This window comes from Falco naumanni, chromosome 14, assembly GCF_017639655.2.
Source record: "Falco naumanni isolate bFalNau1 chromosome 14, bFalNau1.pat, whole genome shotgun sequence".
Taxonomy (NCBI): Eukaryota; Metazoa; Chordata; class Aves; order Falconiformes; family Falconidae; genus Falco; species Falco naumanni.
In genome coordinates, this window is record NC_054067.1 from 12,418,782 (window position 1) to 12,445,589 (window position 26,808).

The following is a 26,808-nucleotide window of genomic DNA, read 5'->3' on the forward strand; positions in this document are numbered from 1 at the left end:
GGCCGCGCCGCGCCCGCCCCTCTCCGCCACCGCCCAACCGCCGGCCGCGCCTCCCTGCCGCCGGCGGCCATTGGCCAGTGCTGCTGCCGGTCGCGGGCGGCCGGCCGGATTGGCTGGCGGGACCACGAGAGGCGCGGCGGGGCAGTGCCGGCCCGTTGCCGCGGGGACGGGGACGCGGCCGGGGCGGCTGTGGGCCGTGCGGCGGCACCGGGACCGGAAAGCGGGGCCGCGCCGAGGGCGGCTTTCCCCGGCTCTTCCCGCTCGCCCTGGGCTTGGGGCTGGAGCTGGGGCTGCCCTCGGCCCGCCCGGAGCGAAGCGGTGCAGCGCGGCACCTGTTGAGCGTTTCTGGCTCCTCAGGGTGAGGCCCGGGCCTGGGTTCCTGCTGTCCCCACCCGGCCTCAGTGGCTGCAAATCCCCCCTGAGGTGGGGTCTGCTTCAGCCTATAGTCCTGTTAGGCTGAGCTGTAGTTGAAGCTAATGTCTGTGGAGCAAAAGAAATTATAACCTGAAGGGAGAAATACACCTTCCATAATATATGTTTTGGTATCACGCTTATTAAGAGTTTGGCTAAACTTTATCCTTCCAGAACATGCTGTATGAATGTTGTGCTTCCCAGGCAGTACTGAATGCATTTTGTTCTTTATCTTTCCCTTGTTTTTTCTGCAGAGGTGAGCAGTGGGTGTTGATATGGACAGTGCCTCCTCTTTGCAGTACCTTGCCAAACTGCTTAGTAATGCTCAAGAAGGTGATGATGATGATGATGAACACGTGGTGAGTCTTTTATAAAAAATGCTGCTTCTTCTTTATGTTGTACTATGGCCTAGCCTTGTTAACTGAGGTGACGTAAATATTTCTTTTCCCAGAGTGAGTAAACAGTGAATTAAAACATTAGAGGTTTTTGGACTCACTGAAACAGCTTGAAGATACTTTTAGGGTAACAGGCTCTTGAGGGAGAGATTAAGGAAGATGCCCCAGCATAAAAAGGAGAGACTAGGACCACAAAAAGGGACAGAGATTTAGTTTTTCAGCCTGAAGGAACTGAAAACATGCTGTTGAAGGCGCTTTACTTTAGACTTCCCCTTCCTTTACCCTGATATCTGCCAGAGATGAAGGCAATTAATGACTAAATACTTTACATGAAGGGAAAAAGAGTTGGTGCTCAACTTCTGAGTAAAGACTAAAATATCCAGAGGCAACTGTGTGTACTAATTCTGCGTGTCCAGCATTGAGGAACTGCAAAGATAATTGATCATTGAAGTACAATAGATGTATTAGTGATTGTAGAATAAGGAAGGGTGAGTAACTATTCACAGGTGAATGATCTGAATGATTAATGAGAGATATCTTTCCATTCTTCTATATCAATTCATCTTGAGACTAGATGAAAATCGCAGCTTTTGGAAAAATGTACATTGTTCCTGTAATATGCAAACTTCTGCTTTTATCCAGGCATGCATGTGTGCTGGGGGGAAATAGCCCAGGATGGCCACAGGTGCGTGCCAACAATCACAGTGTAGGAGACCTCTGTGAAGGCTCAAAACTTTGAGAAGTTTCTTAGGATTTTGAACATGTCATGATGTGGATAATGAAAATGGCAAATGCTTCACTGTTCTTCCAAATCACTTCTCAACAAAGAGCCAGCTGGCTAACCCAGCAGTTGGGCACTGGTAGTGGCAATGGTAGTAATATTTGGGGTAAAAGGGCTGCATATCCCTTGAAATTTCTTTTCAGTAGGTGGTGGATGTGGTCCTTCAGGCTCCCAGCTACCCTTCAGCTTTTTAATGCCTGCCTTGTAAAACTAGCATTATTGCTGTACATCTTTGCAGTAAACATCCTGATTTTAAAAGAATTTGTTTACATCTTATTAATAAAATGAATGACACTTCAGAGACAGAAACAGAAAATTGCCACAGGGGATGTCAATTAAGTCTGAGTCAATCTGGGTAAATTGAAATCTTTATTTTGATTTAATTTAATGTTCTGTGCATATGAGGCACTTTTATCGAACCAAGGAATCTTCATATGTAGAGAAATGCCTCACATTGGCCTATTAGCACTAAATTGATTCATAATTAGAGGAAAACGTTGCCTCATATGATCTTTACTGTCAAAAGGAATCCAAATGCTGTGATGGGGTTTTTATGTAGTACCCTTGGTTTCCTGTAATATTTTTATAGCAGGCAAAGCATGGAAATTTTGCCAAAATGCCATAGAAACTAATAACTCAAAAAGCATATTTATCTGTAATACCGTTCTTTTGGGAGTCCTGCTTAAACCCAGTGTGTTAAGGCCTCTTTCTGCTGGGTGAGAGTGAAGAGGAGAGAATGTTCAGCAGTTCCATCATGAAATTGTAGGATAATATTTTTATTTGGATTCTAGCAGGGATTTGTTCAACCTCAGATAACATTTTCTGTTTATTGACATTATTGTTACTGAGCTGGGCTCTATGAAATTTGATTGAAATTCCATTTGCCTTCTTTGCAGCCACACTGTTCTGTCAGCTCCATGACTCCTGGTAGTATTGGACCGGTAAAGAGAGAGACCGCTGGTGAGGAGGAGTGTTTGTATGTTTTAGCATTCAGTCCCATGTTAGCAGACTGTAACAGCTGTAGTGAGTTACCGTTGATGGGGTTTGCCTCAATAAGAGAGTCCTTTGAGATGGAAATAGCATTGCATGTTTACAATTACACTGTTAAATTACTCTTTTCCTGAAAGTTTAACTGCAAAATATACAAAGAGAAGCAAAAAGGGTGACTCCAGAGCACAGCAGTCTCAAGTGGTGAGAGTACAGAGCACAGCCTGACCGTGGGCTGAGGGGAATCATGACTGAGCAGCAAAAAGCTCCATTTAAGTAGTCCTTTAGAATTGTTGATGCTTACTTAAAGCATACAAGGAAGGTGGACTTCTGTGTACTCACCTGAAAGGATCTTTTTGGAGTAAACTGTGTGGAACTGAACCTGTGCCTATGAGGAGGAAGGACTATGAAGTGTACCATGAAACACAATCATACCGTATTCCCCCCCCAAGAGTTTCACAACCCTATTTAGACCACACTTGAGAAGAAATGGAAGCTCAACAGACAGAGGGATGTTTTTCGGTTATTCTCCTTGCATTTAGTTCTCAGCCTGGAAACCCCAGACAATTACATGCTTTACCTGCCTCCGAGTGTTCCGGCATCATATAGAAAGGCTGACTCAGACAATGAGAATAAATATCTCAAGGGTTCCGAAATTTGTGTCAACACCTTGGGCTGTCCTCAGGAAAGAAAGGAAGACAAACTGAGTCTTGGCAAAGTTAATGTAAAGTTATTCCTGGAGCTAATGCTGTTGCATTATTGGTCAGCTTAGTTATGAGCTGTGAGAAAGGTCAACAAGGAGCAGGATGAGTGTAGCAGAAAAGGAACTGTGGCAAATATAACAAATAGGGTATTTCTATCCCAAGTAGAACCTACTTGGGATTCCAAAAATAACCAGAGATTTTACTATAAAAACCTTCAAGCTGCAGATTCACCAGCTTACTAGGAAAAATATATTTTCATGTAGGACAGGCATAAACTATAGTATTCTGCCCGTGAACTTTCATGTGTCTTCAGTACCTTATCTGGGCTGTGCTCAATAATTAATGGGAAGAGCTGAATTTCTATGTGAGGAGGAGGTTCTTTTGTAAATGATTCTGCTCGCTTAAAAATCTCATGTCAGGGGCTTGGGGAAGATTAATATTTCATACTTCTACACTTTACCCATTTTGAAGTGCTAGGTATTTTATGCCTGAAAGGAGGATTTTCTTGACATGGAGGTTGGGTAAAGGAGATTTAAGGGAAAGGAAAATATCCTTCCTCTGCAAATTCTCATTCATAAGATACTGAGTTGAAGGAGACTGTAATCATTAATTGGAATGCCTTTAATGCCAAGATTGTTCTAAAGCCTAGAAAAATCTAAGTTTTCAGCAAACCTAGGGGAACAGAGACATTCCAAAATACGACAGCATGACTTTTCTCATCACTTACAGGTACTTCTCAAGTGAAATCTGAAACCAGGAAAACTATTTGGAATACAGAGGAGGTCCCAGAAGGATCTGAATATGATGATACCTGGGACCCTAGAGAACAGCCAGAGTAAGTGAGCTGATGCTGCCTGCTTTACATAGCATTAATGGAAATAGGAGTTAAACAGTGTCTACTGCATTTGAGTGAAACAGCCATCTGAAAAGTTTGTGTCACAGAAGGGGAAAGGAAGGATATCAGCGCTTACACCTAAAGCAACACGTGAGGAATGATTTTAACCTTTGCCTTGAAAATCTTCCGATCTCATAACAGAAACACAAGGTTGGTTTGTCCCCATCATAAGATTACTTGGAGTGACAGATACTTGTATAGGCAGGATTAGGAGGGGAAGTAGGCTAGCAAAATGATTTGCTAGCTTTCAAATACGCCATTTGTGTGAAATACCTGTTCTTCCCCCCTGCAACAGGGATGCATTCATTTTTCATACTCATAAATTCCTAAAGTATTCCAACTTGTATTTGCATTTCAAAGAATTAAGCTCTTTAGAGACAAATAGTGCTACAGGAAAGAAGGCTATATGCAGACAGTTTTGAACTTTTAAATCTTGTTATTCAATCTTAGTTTGTTAAGGGACAGCCTAGAACCAGAGTCTTTTCACTTGCTCATAGAAAAACAATTTTAAAAAGTGTTCTTGAAATGGGTACAGTCAGGCATGTTGTAGTTTGTAGAGGTCAGAAGGCCTTCAGGGTCAATCCACAAAGCAGCCTTTGCATTTACAATCACCGTGTTCTAATGCCATATCCTGGAGTGGTAAATGTTGGAGCAGATGGACTGAAACCCATGAAGCAGTCCAGGATCCTCATTTTTCTGTGCCCATAAGTCATGCCATGAGGTGTGCAATTTCCTGATCTGAGCACAGGAGTGAGGCCCACCTGACAGCATTTCTGAAAATGTTTTGCCATTCACCTGTAGCCTCACATACAGCTGTTCTTGAAACTGTCATATGTGAGATGTAGAACATGCTGTCTTTGTATTGTGGGCATAACAGAGTCTTTTCTTGTGCTGTTTTTTGACTCTCCCCCTCTCTGCTGGGTAAAATGCAGTGCTTCTCTAGCCTCAAGTAATTATGACCTATGCTGCACAGATGAAAAGAGAGTATAAGTCTTTGTAATAGTTCATCAAATTGAATCAAGGAAAATGGCCCAAAAGGAAAACAGATGGCTAAAGAGGTGCATCCAGAGCTATTAGACAGATTTCTCATTGACTTAGGAATTATTACATACGCATATGAACACTGGAGATGTGAAAAAGACTTTCCATACCCTTTTTCCAGCAGCTTAGAGAAGTGACTCACTCCACTTATTTTGCTCAATTTAGTAGGAGTAACGTATGTTCTAAGTACAAATTTAGTTTGTATTTCCTCATTCATTAATTACCAAGAGTAAGGGAGTATGTGATTCTACATTTTGTAGATGGGGGGGGGGGGGGGGGGGGGGGGGGGGGGGGGGAGAGAAAATAAATGTTGGCTGAATGCAAAACAATTACAACTTGATGAAAGTGTGTTATGCTTAGGCTGCAAGAGTATGTTGAATGACAGAACAGAACACATGTAACTGTGATAGCATCCTTTTCAAATCTGTTTCCCAAGATTTTGTGGTGTTTGACTAGTTGCTAAGTACCATGTTAACTTAGGATGCATTTCCTGATCTTGCAAAGGCTGGTTAGTGAAGTAGAGGCAGCAAAGTGAGTGCCTTGGAAGGTGGAGTGAATGATCTTCACCTGTCATCTAGCTAACTCAGTCATGGCTCTGAACAGAAACCCAGTGCAGATAGATGAAGTGAGACTTGAAAAGGAGGAGAGACAGTATGACGAGGATATTTATGATCCTCTGAGAATTACAATCTCCTTTAGTTTCCTGCCCCTTCTCCAGTATTATTAGGCAACAATTTTTCTTTCTCAGGTATCAGATTTTATTCAAACAGTGTGTGGGCACAGAGGATGTCTTCTTTGGGATGAGCAGGAAAGACCACTCCACAGCCTGCTGTGAAGATATGGTGGTAAGCTGAATCTGTATCTCCCATTCCTTCTTTGTGCTCTTTCTCTGCCCTTTTCAGTCATGCTACCTTCTTGAGGGATAGAATGTAAACACCAAGTGGTATTGCTGCCTTTGGGCTCCTGTAGGATTTTCTTGTAATTCTTCAAGCACGTGTAACGATATTTACACTTGCTAACCTGAGGAACTTGTGTATCTCCTCAAGGACCTAGTGTACTCAGGAGAATCTGTGCAAATGCATATGCCACATACAGACTAGAGGGAAATAAAAAGTAGCTCTAAGATGAAGTTTCATCTTGGATGCAATTTTGGAGAGGAGAGGGGCTGGGAAGGAGATGGTTTTTATCTGCCTGCATTTATTACAAGGTATACGAGTTAGCAGAGTGCTACAATACCGACAGTCTTTAAAGTTACAGGTATCAGATCGTGTCCCATTATTTTATGATCAAAGACCCTCCCTGCTTTCTGAACTTCAGGACAGGTAGAGCTGCTGTGCAGTTTTTCTAGAAGAAGCAAGCTGTCCTTGGAAACAAAAAGCCAGGGAGTTTTGCTGGATGTAGAATAACTGTCAAGTACGTTACCAGCTCAGGATTTTGAAGAAAATAGGTTATAAATACACATCACTAAGCTATTGAAAGCAATGATGATCACTGTCATATTTTCTCTAATGCAAATTACCTACTCAGAATGTTGTTCTTTGACATTGGCATGAAAATATTCATGCAGATTAGATCTTTTATGGCTTGTAGGGCTATATATCCAACCACAGCTTTACCTTTGCCCATCATTTCAGATTAAAATCAAGCTGCCAGAGACAAAGTACTCAGACATTACATTAGATATCCAGGACAAGGTTCTTGACCTTCGAACTCCCCAAAAGTAAGTGAAAGACAATTGATAGAAGTACAATTAATATTTTGTTTAAAAGGAGGTTGGAATGCTGTGTGGAAAGCAAAGCTAAAGATGAAGATTGGATTATTAATGGCACATGAGAAATAGGTATAGACAAAACCAACCATAGGACATCCATAGGTGTACAGTGTACTAGCTTTGAATCTATGATACTGTTCTAGCAAAAATATCTTTGAGACAGATTTCTGCTACTTAAACAGCAAGGTTTCAAGGGCCTAAAATGTCTTGCAAAAAGCTGCCCACAGTCTTTGGGGGCTTCTTGGAAGTTTGCTTTCTAAATACTAATTTGTACAAATAGATAACTGAAGATAGTAAAAAATGTGCAGATACATTTTCAGAAGCTGAAAGCCAAATTGTGGACATATCACAAATTGTGTGGCATGGATACAGAGATGGAAATGTTACAAGGTTTCCCTAAAGAGATTTCCTTGGTGTTCTTTTTTTATAGGGCTATTTTAAACCTAAAAAGATAATCAACTGACTGATACTCTCTCACACTCGTCAGTCTTCTTCCATATTTCCCTTAATGTGTGCAATTTCCCTGCCTGAGACTTCCAGATAATTCCCATGTCTGTTTTGATTTGTTTTTGACTACTTGCTGCATTGAATGGGGTGTAGGAAGATCCCTGTGTGAATATCTTCCTGCAAATAAATTTAAGGTGTAGGCCATGGATTAAGGCCCAAATAAATCCTGTCCCTGGTGGACTAACTATAGAAAAACCACCTTTCTCAGACAAAACCAGGCTGAGTCAATTACTTCCTGCTTGGATTTAACCCAAAGATACAATAAGAATACAAGAATGTTTGGAAGTGCTAGCTCTGAAACTGGAAAATTAGGAGGAATAATTGTTCAGTTGATGATTTGCAGAACCTAGAAGTAGCTTAATGCAATACTGCAGATGTAGGAAAACCTCAGCATCCTTTTTCTTTTGCAATTCTATCTTTTTGGTGACTCAGATCTGCTGTTATCTTCTTAGTATCCAGCTGTCTCTAGTCACAAGCCTAGCAAATAAAAAGTTTGCCATAAATCTAATGTTTTCTTGGGTACAGCCTGAGCCAGTGCTGCTTTTGTAAATGTAAGTACAAGTCTTCTCAGTGTGAAAGAAACAGAAGCAAACAAAACTTCAAGTTCTAGGTACCAAAAGCCACTGTACTCTCACAGGTGTGTAGGAGGGCCCAAAGGAACCGTTTCCAACTTCGTAGTCCTGTTCTAAGCCAGGCTGGTTTTAAGGACTTCTCCAAATTACAGCAAACGGCTGCCTTTAGTAGGTGGGGTGCAAAGGTGCTTTGACTGTATCTCTTTCAGCCATGGCTGCTACAAGACAGCTGTAAAAGTTTGAAAAAGTATCAGTATGACTTAAAACCCAATTTAAAGTAACACCTGTCTAAGCTACCATGTTGTCTTGTAGGGCTCTGTGGAGTTTGGCTGGGCAGACCTCTTGATTCTAAAGTATCCTTGATTCTGTTTGCACTGTCGATAGAGGTCCGAGACTGACCCATCATTCATACTGTTAATATATAAGCCTGAGTAGAAAGGGGAAAGAGTCTGGACTCTGCATGAGCAAGTAAGTTTGAACTGTTGTCAATGAGAAAAGTGAAATGAATCCAGACTGAGACATCCTCCTGAGGAGATAAACCAGGAGGCTTTTCAGCCATTCCAGGAAAAGCTGTATGTCTAACACAGCAAGGGACTGTGGAATAGTTCCTGAGTCCAAGATCCAGATTTTCTTTGTGCATTATGTGCCTGAGCTACAGGTAGGGGATCACTGAATTAATCTTCAATGTATGTTAAAATTACAGCAACTTCATTACTGTAAGTCCATTCTCACACTTGAACTGTGCTTTGTAGTATAGACGCATCCTTTGAGAAACTAGACTGGCCAGAATCTCTAATCAGGCTGTACCACTTACTGTTTATGAGAGAAGACAAAATCCAGAAGACATGTTCAGGCTTTAGGCATTATACAGTTTTTTACCACCAGGAGAGCATTATTGATGCAGGTCTTCCTTCCACTGCATTTAAAATGCAGCACTGTGCGAAAACAAGAACAGTGGAGAGAGCCTACAATCTGTCATTGGAAACTGTTGTCATAGCCACAGCCAAAAGAAAGGAATAGTGTTGAAAATATTTCAGAGCCTGTATAGCTGTGCACCAGGTATTGCAGGAACCCCATAACCTGTCATGAGAATGAGATATACTGAAAGAATATTCCTTGGTATATTGATTGGTGAATTGTAAGAGTAACTTGCAATGCCTTCTCAATTGCTTACCCAGTCTGAGACACTGAAATTCACCGTGTCCTCTTTTACAGAAAGCTGCTGCTGCACCTGCCCTACCCTGTAGACAGCAAGAATGGTAAAGCTTGTTTTCTCTCTGAAGAGGAGACCTTGGAAGTCACCTTAAGACTATCAAGGGAGTTTGATTTCATAAATTTTTTCTGATGGATAGAGGAATAGAAAGTTTGCAAAAAGTAATCTCTTAGTTTGAAGTCTTGAAGCCTAACTGGTCATGAAGTAGTAGATCGTTTCTCTTGAACAGTTCAGGGAGAATCTCTCTGGAGAAAGTGAATGAGTCAGGAAGAACATAGCATCCATAAGTTCTATAGACTGAGGCTGTCCAGCTCTTGCACTTCTCTCATTAACGTTCTGCTTCCTTCAGTCTGATACAGGCTCTGTGAATCAGAAAATATATTACAATTCTGTAAGCCAGAGAAAGTCTTTTTGTGGTTATGGCTGATAAATAGCACGATGACTCTAGAAATGCAGCTCTGGGCAATGAGTCTGGTGCTTAGTTACTGTTGCAAGACTTGCAAGTGGTAATATTCTTGCTTGGCCTCCAATGTTGGGACTGGGGCCAGTTCAGAATCTCCTCTTAGCTACTTCTTGATGAGAAGATCAGAGCTCTTCGGGGTTCCATATCCACATCTGAGACTGCTTTACACTGGCAGAACAAGGTAACCAGCTATAGTCAGATTGCTGAATAGCTTAGTTCTTTTGAACAATTTTTGACGATGTATGGTTCAGTGTCATCTATATACCTGCTGTCCATCCAGCTATTTTTCTTATCTTTCTTGATTAATAAAAGAATGTGTTCTAATGAACAGTTCCAGTTGCCTTTCACTCTACATTCTCTATATCATGCCCTGAGAGACTTCATAAAAGTGAGATAAGAGGAATTTTGTGTAACAAAGCTTCACTTAAAGGGCTGGGATACGCGGCAAAAACTTTTCTTTGGCCTTCAGGTCCTATCTAGAGCTATGGACATGGGTAACAAAGATGTTTCTCTTACTAGCTGCTGCAAAATATGTTCATTTAATGTTGTTAATCATATGGGAAAACAAAGATATTTGCTTAATAATCAAAGTGGAGAGGATGAGCAGGGCCTTGCGTGTTGATGGATTTCAGGTACACTTAACCAAAAGCTTGTAAGCAGTTTAAAAACAAAATTATTTCTCCATGGTGGATTGAAGACACTGACAGTGAGTTTCCAGATATATTTTTTTTTTGTCAGGAATTTTCAGAATTCACAGTATGTTTGTGATACTCTGTTATAACTCTAGGACAAATTAAGCTGATGTCTGGACATTTCAACCGCTTCCCTTAAAAGCAGACCCATTTCTTGGGTCAGAATAATATTATCCAGCCTCTGCTTTGGTGTTAATGCACTGGAAAGCAGGTACCTCAGTTATGATTCATCACACAAGCTATCAAATACGCTGATAACACTAAGGGGCTACTCCAATTTGTATTCGCGTAACTTTCCATAAATTTCTTTTGAATGCCTTTTATTTCTACTCTACAAAGCTGTGGTGGAGTGATACAGTGCAGGTGTATGAAAAAGCTGAGGTCATTACTCCTGACTCAGTACTGCTTGTGGTTGCCAAGAAGTTACAGTAAGGTGGTTCCTTAGAAAAATTTGTCTTTGTGGTCCCTAGACAACATGCTGCTTCATTTTTGCATTTCTTATACAGATTACAAGAAAAGTGGAAGATTGCCCTGTATTTATATACATGTGAAGATAACATTAGCCCAAATTCATTCAGTATATCTATGGCAAATCAGTTATACTCTGCTTTTCTGAGCCCTATTCCAGTGCTCTATCCACAAGGTAATGTTACCTTTATAGTTGGCAGTAGTAATTTACTAAGTCCTAAATTATCAAGTTCTGCTTAATGTCAATGCTCGATTCTGAAAACAATAATGTGCTTGGTTCATTGTGCCTCTCTCCAGTGGTTTAGTTTCCTATGAAAATGAGCATATGCCATACTGGTATGTCCCCTATTTTCTCTCCAAATATTTTTTTTTTTAACTGGGGACATTTTATCTGCATTCAAGAACAAAAATCTGAGTATGTTTTATGAGAAAGTTGGTTGCCGAATAGAAAAGGGAAATACAAATTAGTACTGGCTAAGGGTGAAGTTCTAATGGGATCTCCTGTACCTGCTGGCCAGTCACTCCGTACACCCATAGGCTACAGGAGGTCATCCACACCATTCCACGAGGGGAAGCTGGTAAGCTGGTGATGCAGGATAGGGAAGGCATTACAAATGGGAAGGGGAGATACACTGGCAGCAGAAAACTGAATTCTCAGTATTAGGGTATATGAACACAGGGCACAAACTCACAGGAAGCCAGGCCTCATATTTTCCACTGCTCAAAAGGACAAGCTCTACTGCTGTTTTCAATAGAGTAGAAACATTGGTTTGGTGGTGGGCAATTTGCTGCTCTGATCAGATCTGTCGCCTGAATGCTTCACCACCACCTGGGGGGATCCTCTCTCAGTGTTACGTTCTTCCTATCAAGGAAACAGGCTGCCCTAGGCAAAAGGTTGGGCGTTGGTTTTGTTGGTTGGTTGGGTTTTTTCTGCATAGATCATTGCAAGAGGAAACTGGTTAAAAGGACACACAGGCTGCCAAGCTTCCCAAAAATCTGGGGGCTACTGCCAGCTACAAGGGCTGACTTTTTTGCAAGGGCTTTTGAAGGCAATTTTGCTTTGCTGAACTAGCACTGGCAGAAATACTTTTGGAGGGGATACAAAACCCCCTTTGCTTCTGAACATCAAAGCGGTTGCCTAAGTACCACTCCAACACCTGCAGGCATCTTAATTAATCAAAATTATGAGCCCAGTTAAACAACCCGGCCATTAAGCATCATCAAGCTTTATTTGGTTCCCTAAGAAATATCTTGATTAAATGTATTGCAGTTAAGTAGAGAGTACTGTAGCTGTGGAAACGAGGTCGAGGCTGTTTACAGTGGTATCCCAATAACTGCATGTTGTCATCTCACCTTGCTCAAGCATTCTGTCCTCCAGTTGTGGTGGCAGAGCCAGTGTTCCCATCTTAACTTGTTCCTGCCTTCTGTCAGAGCTGTGGTGGTGTGCTGAAGTATACAGCCCAGCTTGATCTGTGTGTTTCATCTTTCTTCATATTTCCCTTTGTCCACATACTGACCATCTGAGGCAAAGATAGTTTCCTCATTCTACAGCTTGAGAAAGAGAAAACCCAGAAGAGTTGTTCCATATAAACATCTGAGACAGAGCAAGAACTTACATTTAGATATTATTTTTCCCCTTAAACCTGCAGTCTAGCTTCTGGGCTGCGGTCATTCCCATCTTCCTCCGGGTCTGTTGTTGGTATTATCATCTACCTCTTGTATTTGTTTTAAAGGGAAGATGACTACATTTTTCTGCTGTTCACTTTAAAGTTTGTATCCAAAATATCTGTGTACTTCTTTCATTCTGTAAAATGCTGCTTTGTTGGTATGTGCTTCCCTCCGGATAAAGTTTATCTAAAATAACTGAGCTGTATCTGTGTATAGAGTGGTATCTCCTCTACAGCCTACAAAATAAGGAGACAAGACTGGTATTGCTTCTGTGTTTCTCATCTAACATGGTGGGTCCCAATACTCAGTGCATGAGACTGAGCTCCTGTGGGTGAAATGAAGCTCTGCAGCATCCCTTGCAGGCTGCGGTGCAGGCTGATGCTCAGGGGAGTGCAAATACACAAAATAAACCCGTAGTGAAGTAACCTCTGTCCCCCAAGCCCTCCCAGATTTTCTCATTCAAGTAGCAGGTGACTGCTTTTAGCAGTATCTATTCTGGATGTTTGGCAGCACGGGCTACTGGATATACGGCAAAACAGACCAGTGGGCAAGGGCATGCACCAATGCCAAACTATCAGGCAGCGCCTTAATGTGTCCAGCACGCTCACTGCACACTCATGTATCCGTGGCTTGTGCACCTCCTCATGCTGGAGCGGGTGGCTCTGAAGCTGCTGGGTTGGCAGACTTTTACCCTCTTCTCTGCAGCTCCTGCAGCTTGGATGCATCCTTATTCTCTGCGATCCCCTTCAAGAGCTGCTGCCGCAGATAGTCTTGGCTCCAGGGAAGGTGCCTGGAATCTGCTAGGGGCTGGGTTATTTCTTTCCTGTACTCTTCATAAACAGGAGATGATTTTCTCTTTGCTCTGTCTTCTCTTTCAGGTAGATTTTACTTTCAGATTGCGATGCAGAACAGCTGGTGCCTGTTTTCCCTTTTCCCTCCTGATTGTTCTGTGCTCTTTTCAGGGAACTCTGATCTCTTCTGTCCTTTCCGAAGTGCTTTATCTGACTTCCCTTGGTCATTCTCACATTAGGACATTTCTCACCAGAGTCTCCTCACAGGTTGCAGTTGGTATACCTGACCCTTGCTGGATGTGACAAACGTTGGTGGAGTGTGTGATTCATCTCCCCTCGCTCAGCTGAATGCTGGCTGAAGCACTTCATTCTTCCTTGCTTTGCACCCAGTTTGTGTGCATGGGAAGGGGACACGAGCAGGACCACCACAAGCAAAACCTGGATGGTGTTAGGGCAATCACATTGAAGGACCATGGCACAAAAAGCAGCAGATGCTGCAGGTCAGGGCAGAGCTGTGTGAGGAGTGTTGCCAGAATTGTGGAGAGGCGCAGGCACAATCTGCTTGAGTCTATGCTTAAAACATCACCAACCCCATGGCTTCCTGGTGCAGATAGGGCTGGTTATGAGATCCTAGGAAGCTGCCAGCATGGTAGCGGATACTGTCCACCTACAAGCCTTGGAGACCATCTCTTTTTAATTGTGAGTCTCCATTAGGGATCCCAGCAGCCTGGCAGGCTGCTCGCTTCTGATGCTGGTCAGCTTTTTTTTTAAATCTACACCATTTTAACTTGGTGGTATCACAACCCAGCAAAGACTGCCAAGGCAGCTAGGTTGTATTTACCTAAGCAATTCTATGATTCTATCTGGCCAGCTATCTCCCGTAGCTCCTCAGCAGAGAAAAGCCATAGACCTCTTTGGAAAATTCTTTTCCTGTTGGACAGCTGCATAAAATGATGAGGATAGGAATGGAGAAGGACACAACTGATTTTGTTAACTCATAAGGAGAGGATGTGGGCAAGGCAGACACTTGTCAGATGGCAGCAGACTAGGAACTGTAGCAGGTGTAAGAATCAGTGCTTGAGCTTAAAGATGCTGTGAGCTTTAGGCAGGTTCCACCCCCTACATGCACCCAAGAGTCAGCCATCCCTGTGTTTTTCTCTGTCTGGGGACCTAGGTGATGGGATCCCCTGACTTTTTTTCCTGGAGGACTCATGTTCCTGGAGCAGAGCCTTAGGTGTGGCACTGTGGCAAGTATATAGGAGGGGGATGAACGTGTTGACTTCCCCTGTCTCACCCGAGCTGATCCCATCCACCTGGGAGCCGGAGGGCTCCACCCAGGAGGAGTTAAATGGTTGCAGAGGAGCACTGGGGGAAGGGGAGCTGGCAGAGACAGCAGGTATTACATTTGTGGTATTCCTAGGGTGGGGAGGAGGGGAAGTTGTGTGACTACTGTGCAAGAAACAGTAAGGTAGCAGGAAGATGTGTGATTTGTCTTGGCTTTGGGACTACCTACACTGTGCCTGGGAGGTTCAAGAGGCACCTGGCCAACAGCTGCATGTGGGAGGCTTTGACAAGGTAAGAAATTTCTGGTTTTGCTCTGGGTCACAGGCACTGTATGAAGGCTGGACCGTCAGCGTGACTTGGGTGGATGTACAGCTCTTGGTCAGAGCAACTGTCAGAACTGTAACAAGCTTTGGGGGGAGCCTGGGGTGCTGAGGGGAGCTACAGGAGGTCACTGTAATGTAACAAAACACTGAAAATGCCATCCTGGCCCCAAGTACAACTTTTTGTCATCGTTTGCCTTTAGTGACTTGCTGGCAGACCAGTGCTGGTGTGTGTGGTGGAAAGCTGGGCAAAGCTCTGAGCCATGGTGCAGAGCGCACCAGTGGAGCTGGAGGGTACAGGCAGAGCTGAATGGGAATGCAGGGCTAGGGGTGCAGGGGGCCACGTAGGGCTGAAGCCGTGTTGTAAGGCAGTGAGGGACAGGCTAAATGGTGCGTGTGGTGATGGAGTGAGACAGTGGAAGTGGGGGAGTGATGTGCATCGGGCAAAAGCACAACTGGGAGGAGAAAGAAATTATCAAAGTTTCTTTAAAACCACTGTGCTGAAGGGAAAGATCAGAGCAGATGGTTGATCACCCTGAGCTCAGAACAGGTGAGATACCTTTGCTAGAATGTCACCAGAGCTGGAAATCCTGTGCCACAAGAAGCTGTGGGAAGGGGACTGTGCCTGGAATTAGCTATGAGGTCTCTGAGAGGACCTGTGTGGTGAGGTCACGTAGATCTATTGAGCTGGGAACCTTGTCTCACTCCAGGGGTCAGCCCAAAGTGGCACATGGCAATTACTTCTCTCAGCAGTGGAAGAAAGACAAATCGGTGTGGGAGGAGTGGGAAATGTGGCAGCAGTTCAGGTACCCTCTCAAATGCTTGCAACAGGCTGATGCTCTGCATTGTCCTTGCTGCACCTGTTTCTGGGTAAGCAGTTAGTGTGTGAAGTGCCTGGGTGACAGATTGTTGTGACCTGGCCTGCAACAGTCCATGTCACGTGTAGTTTTAGGCCCACATGCATACACCTTCCTGCCTCTATCCTTTTCCCTAATTAGAGCAGGCCTTGTTTATTTAAAAAAAAAAAATAAAGAAGCCTTTGCTCTTAGAACAGTAGGTAAATAGGTAGATGAGGGGATTAGAGTTGTTGTTATTCTGCAGCAAGGTGCTACCTTCAGACCAGGGGCAGAGCATCCCTTGGATAAAGAGAAGGGTTTCATAATCTAGAAAAATCCCACAAGGTTGTCCTGAACCAGTGCTCAGATAAGAGAGATGAAGGCGATCAACTGTTTGTTGTGATATGGGTCCTGAATGAAGATAATAGCTGAAGTAATACAAAACCCCATTTCTGTTGTTCTCTTTAACCATGAATTCCCCTGTTTAAGCTCTGTGAGTTTATTTAAATTTGACCTCTGCTTCTATTTGGAAGGGGGTTTTTTTTGTTTAGTTGAATAAAACATCTCTTCCAAAGCTGTTGCCCCTCCCCAAGCCACAGTCAAGCAGCATCTCAGACTAGTTCCTTAAATCAAGAGAATTGTTTATGTCCTTGGTGGGTGGAATAATAACATCTGAAGAAAGCAGTGAGACACAGCAGGAATTCATTTGTAAGTTAATGAAGGCTGTGCAGTGTAGTGTAAGGATGATTGGGGCAGTTCCTGGGCAGCATTAACCAAGCTAGATTTCTTTCTGTTAGAATTGTTGTCTCTGAAAGCACCATGGACCAGCTTAAATACTACTTCATATGAGTTTATTATAGTATTTTTTTTGTACAAAGACATATGCTGTACGATAAGGCAGTATATATAACAAAGAATAAAGTATGATATGGATCAAAAGAGAGAATCTACTTGCTTATCTGCTCTACCAAAAGGAGGGGAAAAAAAAAAAAAAGACCATCTGGATAGTGGGATTTTTTTACATAATAATCTGTCACCTGGAAGCAGACTAATGCTTTGGTACTCACTGGAAGCGATAAGACTGAAGCAGAGATGGGGCTGACCTGTGCACTGTGTCTCAGGCATCAGCTGCGTGAAGCCCAGAACCACCTGGAGGAAAGTGTCAGTGCTCTGCATGGGCCTGAAACTGGAGCACCTGCAGGGTGAATTGCTGAGCAAGGTGGGGTGCTGGGCTGCAGGGAGCAATCTGCTGAGCAGCGATTTCCCCTGCGCGCTTGATTTGGAGGAGTCCCGGTGGCCTCTGACCCTGTTCCTCAACTAAAGGGAATGCGGGTGGAGGGTGATAGTTTAAAGATCAACCCTGTGTTCACTCCCCCACTGCTTGCTTCAGCCTCTGCCATGCTCTTTAACTGTGCTATGCATAGTTTTTCTGCATTTTTCTGTTGGAGGCTCTCTAACTTGAAGGACTCTTTACTGGCCAATTACTTGTACGTTGCACCTACAGGCACACAAATGGTGAGGGCCATGTCTTCCCTCAGATGCTGCCAAGAGATTAATGGAGAAGGCTGCTTCTGTGATAAATGTTGCATACTGTGGACACTTGAGCTGGTGGGATTTGAGGCCTCTGTACAGACAATATTTGTTGAGAACAAGTTAACTTGTAGGCCTACCATGCACCATGATATTCAGCCCCCATAGATCAGCAGCCCTGAAGTGGCATTTCAATCTTTATAAGATAAATGCTCTCAGTAAAACTGGAGGGGAAGAAAGGGCGTACTGTCAACCTTTAACACGATACAACACTGGAACATATGGTGGGGGAGACAGCTGTCCCCTGCCTGTGATCCTTGAGGCAGCCTGTATTATGAGCTTACATCGTGCTAGAAGGTGGAAAAACTTAATTCCAGATTTCCAGACACAGAGGCAGCAGATACCACTGCAAAGGACAGGAGGGGAAAGGGTGTGCCATGTTCAACCCATCTTCAGGAAGTATGTTCCTTGACTTAGAGGTGGCAGAGCATTCACGTGCTGCTGGGTGACAGCTGCTCCTTCTCCAGGCAGAGCAGGCGATGCCCGGTGAAGCTGGCATACTGTGTCGTGCCACCAGAGAGAGCCACGCTGCTCCCAAAGCATTCCTGCTAGGCACGCAGGCACAGCCTCGGTGCAGTGGAGACTTGCTGGAGGCTGGGGACAGCTGAGTCCTGTCTTTGGGCTGGGGAGGACAGCTTCCCCAAGGCTGCAGAACTCGTCCGCAGCAGAGCCAAAAGCAGCAGCCCACTGATCCGGAGGGATTCTCAATGGAGTGGAGAGCAGCTGGCTTCTGGCACTTGCTGTTGACTCTGGCAGGTGACCATGGTTGTGGCTTTTGGGACCTGGATACTTTTCCAAGTATAGATGGGCTATTCACTGGCTGATATGAAACAAGTAATCGGCAAATTGGGTGTTGCAAATAACTATTTCCTACCCACCACTGTTCAAAACCAGTGGCACAAGTGAAAAGTTCAACTTGGATCAAAGTGCGGGGGGAGACAGAGTTCCTCTTTCCATGCAAAAATAAATTTCCTGTTGTTTCCCGCAACTTGAAATCCTTCATTTGGTCTGAAGAAAAAACAGCTGGCTTGAGGTTTCTTCAAGGAAAGCAAGGGAATTTGGAGACTGGACTCTTGAGTCTGGTAGCAGCTGCTTTTCCATCAGCTAGCGTAGTCGGAGGTAGGGTAGTCGGAGATGGGAGATGTATGTGCGCTATTGCCTGCTGATGTTGAGCTGTATGCTTCATATGTACATATACACGTGGACAACAACACTTTTCATTTATTCTTTTACTAAAAAAAAATTGCCAGTATCTATCTACCCACTTTCTGAGCAAGTGTGTTAACTACAGAGTACTGGCAGAAACAGGGCTAATGGCGACTGCATTCCCTACAGATACAAGAATGCAGCTGTGAACCCCCAAAGTATATACTTACCCAGCATATATGCAGTAAGTTGGAACAGCCCGAGTCTTATTTGCATTTAGTGAGTTCAGGAATCAGCTGTTGCAGTATGCTGCTCTTGATGACAGCCTGCTTGGGACCTTCCTGAGGCAATTAGACCTTGCTACCCTTCAAGTCTAGGGCATGGTTCATCAAACCTGCTGAGATTTTTCCAATGTTTGTTGGAAGTATCAGTCGGCTCAGGTGACCTGCCTCAGTGTAAAACAGTGCCACTGCAGGGATTTTGCTGCTTTTGTTGTTAATGCAGTCCCTGCTTTCAGAGGGAGTGTAAGAGAGACTGCTGCTGTCGTTACTCCTGTGATGATGCCGCTGTGTGTGTGTCTGGGCTTGTTGGAGTTACACACTGGGATTTTCTGGAGCACACTAATGCTAGTTGTTCTTACTCAAACACCTGATCAAACCAAAGCACACAGAAAGCCCAAGCACAACTGAAGAAACACTGCTAACGTTTCCCTGAGAGAGCTGGGAATGAGTTTGTGTTCAAGATCTTAATTGGAAGACAAGTTGCTACAGTAAGCAAGGATACCTCTTCCCCCTAGATTCGGGATTGCTATCGTGGTGGGAAAACGGGGTCCTACAGTAAATAGAGACATGAATGCTAAAGCTCTGTCTCAGTGCTTGGGTGGACAGAGCCGGTCAGTGGTGGTATGCTATAGCATTGCTTGGGCTGCGAGTCAGATCCAGACTCGTCACCATCATGTGGCTTTCCAGTCACAAGGACGTGTTTGTCCCCTCTTATACTTGCGTTGCTGTTTGCCTTGAAGGAAAAGGAACCAGAACTCAGCTCTCCAGCTTACTCTGCCACAGGTCTGCAGCAAGACATTCAGCACTCAAAGGAACAGACCTACTTCTGCTCTCTCTTTCTGCAAACCCAAGTGGCAGGTGTGGGGACTGAGATGCAGGCAGCCCGTGGCCAGCTGCCCTCCCAGGTCACAGGCTAGAAGAGACCCTGGAGTTTTAGCAGTGCTTCTCCCCCCCAGAGAGGGTCCCATGCTCCTTCTTGGAAATGGATGCCTGGGAAAAGATCTTCAAAACGTATTTCAAGTACAGTTAAACTGAGTCAGCTTTGCATGTGTGGAAAACTTGCCTCAAATGAGAGCAATTTGCTATGTTGACAAAGCCTAGTTTCAATGGATTTGTCTTGCATTGGGCATAGGAGAGCCTGATATGGACCTTGGTGATCAGAGTGCTCTTGCAAAGCAAGATGTGCCTGTCGTTCACCTGGATTTAGATGCCTGGTAGAACCTGAATCTGCACACTGTCTTCTCTGTCAGTAAATCAGTACATCAGTTGGTTTATTTTCCATCTAGTTGCTTGTTGATATGCAAGGTGTGTGTGGGGGAAAATACAAAAAATCCCAACAACACCACAAAAACAAAGTACCCCACCCTATCATTCCAGCTAGTGCTGATAGAGGTGTAGAAGTCTTAAGGTAATTAACCACCAAGCTCAGAGGGGAGAGGAGCTGCAAACAGCAGAATAGCATCAGCTGCCTCTTTAAAAAAAAATAATCTGCCAAACAAATTTAAATTCCTTTGAGGGCTCTGGGAGTGGGGAAACAGAACTGATATTCCTTGGGGAGAGGAAGAGAGACAGATCTGTGATACTGTAACAGCTGCGAAGAACCCAGATCAGAGTACTAGAGGTGATGTACATCATGTTTGCAGTGACTTCACAGGCTTGAAGGGGTTAACCATGCTGTTAACCTTTCCATTCCCAGCACTTTAGGCTACGTGATAAAGTTGGGTTCCCAGGAAACACCCATATCTTCAGATACAGACAAGGAAGCTGTAAGCTGCAGCTCTTGTTTGGAGGGTAATCCTTGAAAACCCAAGTGCCTGTGCTCCCAAGGGTGATCATCAGCTTGAGCCTCAAGGGAAAGACAAACACCCAGCACCTGAGGCCCCAGTACTAACAGGTAAACAGGAGATACCAGCTTTTACATTTGCTGCTATATCTTTTTTATTTTTTTTTTATTTTTTGGGGGTGGGGGGGAACGGGAGTACAGGGAAGAAGAGTTAGTGCATTTGTTCAGGTTGAACTGGACAGACAGTGGTGCTGGGGCAGTCAGTTTGGACACTCCTCCCCAGAACTGGGCTGGAATGCGAGTGGAGATGGCATGGGTCGTAATTTAGCTGCCATTTACACTGACCCAGAGCATCCTCGCTGGTCTCAGCCCTGTAGACTCCCAAGATACAGCTACACCTAGCACAACCAGTGAGGCATCCTAAAACTGAATGTTTTATTTTTCTGCCTCTGTTTTATCTTACTGAGATCTGGTCTCCTGACTTCTGGCCTGACACTCGCTGCAGGCTCATTCAGGTTGCTAAGGGAGGCAGAAATTCCTCTTGAAGTCTTAGCTCCCCATTTGCTGCTGATGTCTGAACCCTGAAGCAGCATTCGATTAAGATAACTGACTAGCTGGGCAGGGACCACAGCTGCCCTCTTGTTGATGCAATGCCAAGTGGGCTGTGAGCTTTCAATAAAAAGTAATTAATGGTAAAGCAGGCTCCTGCAATCCTGCAGAGTCTCTTCTATTTCTGTTACTTAGGCTTTTAAAGGCAATGGGATCACAGTGGCTTGACTTTCTTCTCTAGCCAAAAAAGGAAGAGCACTTAATCTAGTGACCTCACATTTATCTTCTGCCCTTCATTAGCACCATCTGTTTCCCTTTGCCTGTTCAAAGGCAACTGTGCCTATCCTCATTGCTGGGACAATACAAATATTGCTCAATTACAGCAATACTCTAAATGCAATTACTCAATTGCAATGTTAATTGAATTATTTGTGTTTAATTATTCCATTAGGAATTCTGTCAGTACAGCCTAAGTTGCTTGATTTCTCTCTGGGCTAGCGGCACAATGCAGCATCTGGCCACACAGGGAAGGGCTGGTTTTACTCGGAGTCAGACAGCACTAATTAAGCTGGGGAAAGTCTGGCACTGTTCAGAAATGGTGCTCTCAAGTTCAGGGACAAGTGTCGGGGTGGCAAGGACCTTCTTTCTTTCAGTCAGTGAGTTTCCGTGCACAAAAATACTTGCAAGCAGAGAACAGTGACTATTTATGCAGAAATAATTTTGCAGGAGAGCTAGGAATTGTGAGGGGTTTGTGAGTGAAGGAATCCATCCTAAGAGATACTTGGCAGAAACCAAAAGGACGGGTTACGCAACGTGAGTCTGTAGTTAAGGCTACATATAGCCAGCGAGACAGTTGCTAAGGGCTGTTGATGGGCCATGCAGGGGCTGAGGCAGGACTGCACTGCACAGCGCACCAGCTCTTGCGATAAATTCGCCTGGGCAAACACACGAGCTGTTTGGGGTTTGTTCCTGATTCGTTCCTAGGAGAGGTAGGATGAAAAGAGTTAAGGTTAGGAAGACATGGATCTGTATGCCCTTAACCCCCTCTGAATTCCCAAGTGCTCTGTGTGCGATTCTGGCAGCTGTTTTCCTGCCACCCTGAGACAAGGACAGCTGCTGCCTCTGTCCCGGGAAGCCTGGATCTCCTTTCCCAGTATCCTGCTGCCATCGCCAGTTTTTCCTCGCTCTCAACGTCATCAGGAGCCCTTGTCTCATGGGGCGTACTATGATTAAGGAGGTTACTTAAATCTTTCCCTCCTTCCAACCGTATGAGCTCCCTTGGTTGATGTGACGCCTGCAGCACCAGTTTGGAGCTGTGACAGGCAGATTGGAAATAGTCCTGCCTATCCCGGCAGGAGCTCTTCACCCGCAGCCTCTTCTCCTGTTAGCAGAGCTCAAGCTGGAATGCATCTGTTCTGCAGCAGGCCAGGACTGACAGCCATAGGCAGCCCTAGGCTTTGTGCTTAAAAGTCTATGCTACACTTGGTAAATGTCTTCACTTAATATCTATGCTGTGTTAAAGCCCCTGTCCTTGCAGCTCTGAGAGCAGTAGCTCCTGAGGTTTGCAGGTTGGGGTATCACCCTTCCAAGAGACAGTGGTATGCAAGGCAGAGATTTCCAAGGTGGGTTTTCCAAGGTTTCTTGGCATCGTGTATCAGATGGACCTTTCCTGCTGGGATAGCGTCCCCAGCACTATGGAACCCTCTGGGGTCTAGTTGCTGAGACAGCACTTGCTCCATCTTTGGTGGCTGGTGATCCCAGGGACTCCTTTTGTCTGTTTGGCCCTCTGCACCCCTCCCTGTGCCTGCCTGCCTTCCCCCCTTGTCTGCTACAGTGTGAGTCCTGCATGGTAAGTTTTATGTACCCACCAGGGCATAGAAGAGAAAACGGAGGTCAGGGTTTGGGTGCGAAGTGGCAATGTCGTGGTCATTTCAGGTAAAATACTCTGATCTAGAGACCAGGAGTATCAAGGGATCTTGGTTCAAGACAGATGTAGGGGGATCAAGCAGTACAATAGTTGTGCTTTAAATATTTCCTGCAAACGTGGTCTTCATCTGCCATGTTCCTCATTAAATAGAGATGCTGGCACTTTCATGCTGGCTGGTGTGTTGGAAGCAGCTGGAGTTTGAAAGTGACAGGGTATCCTGTGGCCATTGCGTCTCAGTCCCACTTTGCAAACATCCCTACCTGCCCTTTTGAAGGAGAGGTGGTTTCCTTCACAGCGTACCAGACCCTACCCAGCTTTGGTGGGCACTGACTCCACCAGACCCTCCCAGTGAGGTCCAGGCCCGTCAAGGCTGGGGTGCCTGGCTGCAGGCATGGATGTACCTTTGTGCATCTCGGCGCAGGGCTTCCCTGGCCCTGTGAGACTGGTGATGGAGCTGGTGCTGACACAAAACTGGGGCCAAGCAGCTGTGCTGGCCCAGGAGGCTGCGGTGCCAGGGCAGGTAGCTTCACATGGCACCCAAGGGCATGATGAACACTGTGCCCAGCCAAAGCATCTGAGAGACTTCACAGAGCAGACTGTAACTACAGCTCCCAGCTATCTGCCAGGATGCTGATGAATAACAGCTCCATGCTCCTGCTGTAACAACATAACAGAGGGGTTATTGTGAATGACAGCATTGTAGGATGGGACTGGTAGGGCAGTGCTGGAGCAGCAGCTGCATGGTTGGTGCACAGAGGAACACAGCTCCCTCCTGCTCTCTTCCCCTAGGATGAGATTGGAGACCTGGCTCTCGATGTCCTTGGGCTCTGCTGTTGCAAGGTGGGCTGGCTGGAGATCTGAGGCCAGGAAACCCGCCTTCCTGATGGCTGCATGATCCAGGCACCAGTCGTCCCCATCAAACAAATGGCGAGGTTATGCTAAGAGAAAAGGATGAGCCTCTCCGTGGAAGGGTGTGAGGGCTGAAGATCCTGCAGAATAACTGCACAGAATTGCAAAAATAGCTCCTAAAAGCCTCAGAAGCTGGGTGATCCTAATGGCTGCTCCCAGTGTCCTGGGCGTCACATCTCTCTCATGTAGCTGCAGAGCACTCGGCAGCTTGCTACTCAAGTTGCATTCAGCCCATCACACTGGTTATTTGAATTTCCCAGGCTGTTTTCTGTGTTAATTTCCATATTCTCCAGTATTTCACTTATGGGTTCTCTCAATCATCTTCCTCTACGTGCCCGTGTGTACGCATGAGTGCCTTTCTGTATCTCTAACCTGCAGCGTCATATCTGTTTGAGAGATGTTACCCTATCAGCATTATCTTCAAAGCCCTGCCTTTTTCCAATTTAACAAGGAATTGGATTTCCATGCCTCGTATCTCGGCATTTCTCCCCTCTGTACCTGCTCTGTTTTCCTGCCTGCCCTCCAGGATGTCTCTACCATTCTGGCAGAGCCTCCTTATTTCATTTCTGGCAGATCAGGTCTGTGAAGTTCAATCTTGCAAAGCTGCTTTGGTGCCAGTGACATGCTTTGGTACCGTGGCACTGACTGGGGCTTTTCACAAGCACCTACAGCAGCCTCCTGCCAAAGCTTGCTGGCTGTTCTTGTGGCAAAATGGAATGGACTTATAGGGAAAGCAATAGCCTGGCGCTGGGGATCCTTCATCCATCACCCTTCTCTGCTTCAGGCTCAGTGGAATACGCTAAGCCTTGAAAGCCCCACCTCCTGTTTGAAACAGGAGGGAGCTGGGAGGGCTGTGAGCATCACCAGGGACCTGGCATTAACAAGGGGCAGCACAGCAGCATGCTTAGCATGGGGCTGGAGTTTGTGGACGGCAGGTGTGAGATGCGGGCTCTCAGGGACCGAGTAGGAGCCACCTCCTGTTCCCTGCCAGCGCTGGCGCCCGTGTTGGGGCAGCTTTGCTATAAATCAATACCCGCTTACGTCACAGGCAGTCAGAGCCAAATCCTGAGGGTATTGGAAAGCAGCCTTCAGATGTGTAATTGTGTTCTTTTGACTCTAACGCCTCATTTAATACTTCACAATCTTGGCAATGCATTACTGTGCCAGAGACGCCCACAAAGGCCAGCTGGAGGTTCAGCAACTGACATTTGCGTTATTAGGCTGGGGCTCCAGAGCTTGTGCTTGGTGAGGTGAATAGGGCTCTTCCCCTTCATTCCTAGCTGGAAATAGAGGGTTTGCAAAAGCTTTCAGCGCTGACTTTTAGTGCTGATCCAGCTGATGGTTATGGATGGCACAGAGAGATTTCAGGACAACACTGCTTTTGGAAACCTTGCCTGAGGTTTTCTTTAAATGGAAAGTCTGGAGTAGGGTGAAACCATCAAGAAACATGTTGGGCCCCCTATAAACAGGATTCTGAGTCAGAAGCTGTTCCCCAGTGCTATTGTTCTGAACCACTTCCAGATCCTCTAAAGACACTGATTTAAATAATTGCCCTTCGGTTCGGAAGTATTGGCTCTTCTCTTTTATCAAATAACACCTAATGTCACTGTTGCTGAAAGTGAGTAGGATAAAATTGCCTGCCTTTATTTTCCCATGTGTTGGCTTTATGCTTTTGGCAGCATTTGGAGTCAAAATCAATCTTACTTTATTCTCCTGGACAAGTACTTAGTTTTGCTGATGTCAGGGTACAGTTTTCATGCAAGGAGGGGAGAGGTGGCAAACCACGTCTGAGAAGATGGGGAAGGGGGTTGCAAAGTCCACAGGCTGAGAGGGAAGCTTGAGGCTAGTACATGCATCCGGGATTTGCTATATCTGCCTCCAGCTCCTGCCTTGGCTGCAAGCTTCATCTGGGCCAAGCTGCTCTGTTGTACGCCCTAAGACCCCAATCCCACTCACAAGCCAGTTTCAAATTTTCAAGGGAATCTAGATGCCTACGGAGGTATTACCTCCTTTCCAGGCTTCATGGTATCTGCCCTGGCTTTTGAATTGTTTCAGCCTCTTTATGTACCTTGGGATGGGAGGGACAGAGGTGACACTTGTGCTTGAAAATCCCTGTGGGCCAGCGGTAGTAACCCAGTGCCCTGTGTGAGCAGCGCACCAAGGCAATGCCCCCTGCCCTGGAGAGCCCAGGGAGGGGAGCAGGGCTGGGGCAAGAGGATGCTGGTGGTTGGAGGCTGCTTCTTCCCTGTGGCAGGTGGGGTTGGAGCTAGGCATGCCACAGCAGCCCCAGCGCTGTTTCCACTGGCTCCTTCTCCCCAGGCTCTGCTCATCAGCAGGTTGCAGCGGCTGCTGGACGCGTGACGCAGAACGAAGCTGTGAGACTCCGCTGCTGCCAGCAGTGCTGTGGGTGTCTAAGCAGCGCTGCAGCTCACTGCTTGTCAGAGCTTTGCTTTCCTTGCCCATTCAGGCTCTGTCTCTTCTTTCCATTGCTGTAGATGATTCCTTTCATTCTCTTCAAGAGGCCTCCTGCTGCCTCTTAAATCTTTTCCCTTCACCTCATTTAAATACAACAGTCCACTCCAAAACTTGATAAGGTTGAGTGAGTGCAGTAAAGATTATGTCTTCAAGAAACACTTTCCCTCTGGGCCAGGAGGCTGCGGATTGCTCTCCTTGTGGGGGTGCCAGGACTGGTGAAGGGCAGGCAGATGGCAATGGGACAGTGCTGCTCCCCTTTGGCCAGAGCCCTGCCGTGGACATTTGGGATGCCTGGGGAATGACCTCCCAGGGCACACAGATCCTTAGGGGGGCGTTGTGTTGTTCAGCT

The 26,808-nt window shown here is 45.4% G+C and overlaps 1 protein-coding gene across 3 annotated transcripts; it reads left to right on the plus strand.

The window, feature by feature from the left end:
- Positions 1 to 157: 157 nt before the first annotated feature.
- DNAAF6 (dynein axonemal assembly factor 6) lies at positions 158 to 10,111 on the plus strand. 3 transcript variants are annotated; one of them, XM_040614500.1, is made up of 7 exons: positions 158 to 423; positions 666 to 770; positions 2,484 to 2,547; positions 4,008 to 4,113; positions 5,963 to 6,059; positions 6,849 to 6,934; positions 9,280 to 10,111. In XM_040614500.1, the coding sequence occupies exons 2-7, from the start codon at positions 687 to 689 to the stop codon at positions 9,407 to 9,409; spliced, it is 567 nt and encodes a 188-aa protein (XP_040470434.1). In that variant the 5' UTR covers positions 158 to 423; positions 666 to 686; the 3' UTR covers positions 9,410 to 10,111. The 3 variants fall into 3 exon arrangements, with proteins under 3 accessions (XP_040470434.1, XP_040470437.1, XP_040470435.1); XM_040614503.1 differs by having other exon boundaries at positions 158 to 375; XM_040614501.1 differs by having other exon boundaries at positions 158 to 358.
- The last annotated feature ends 16,697 nt before the right edge of the window (positions 10,112 to 26,808 follow it).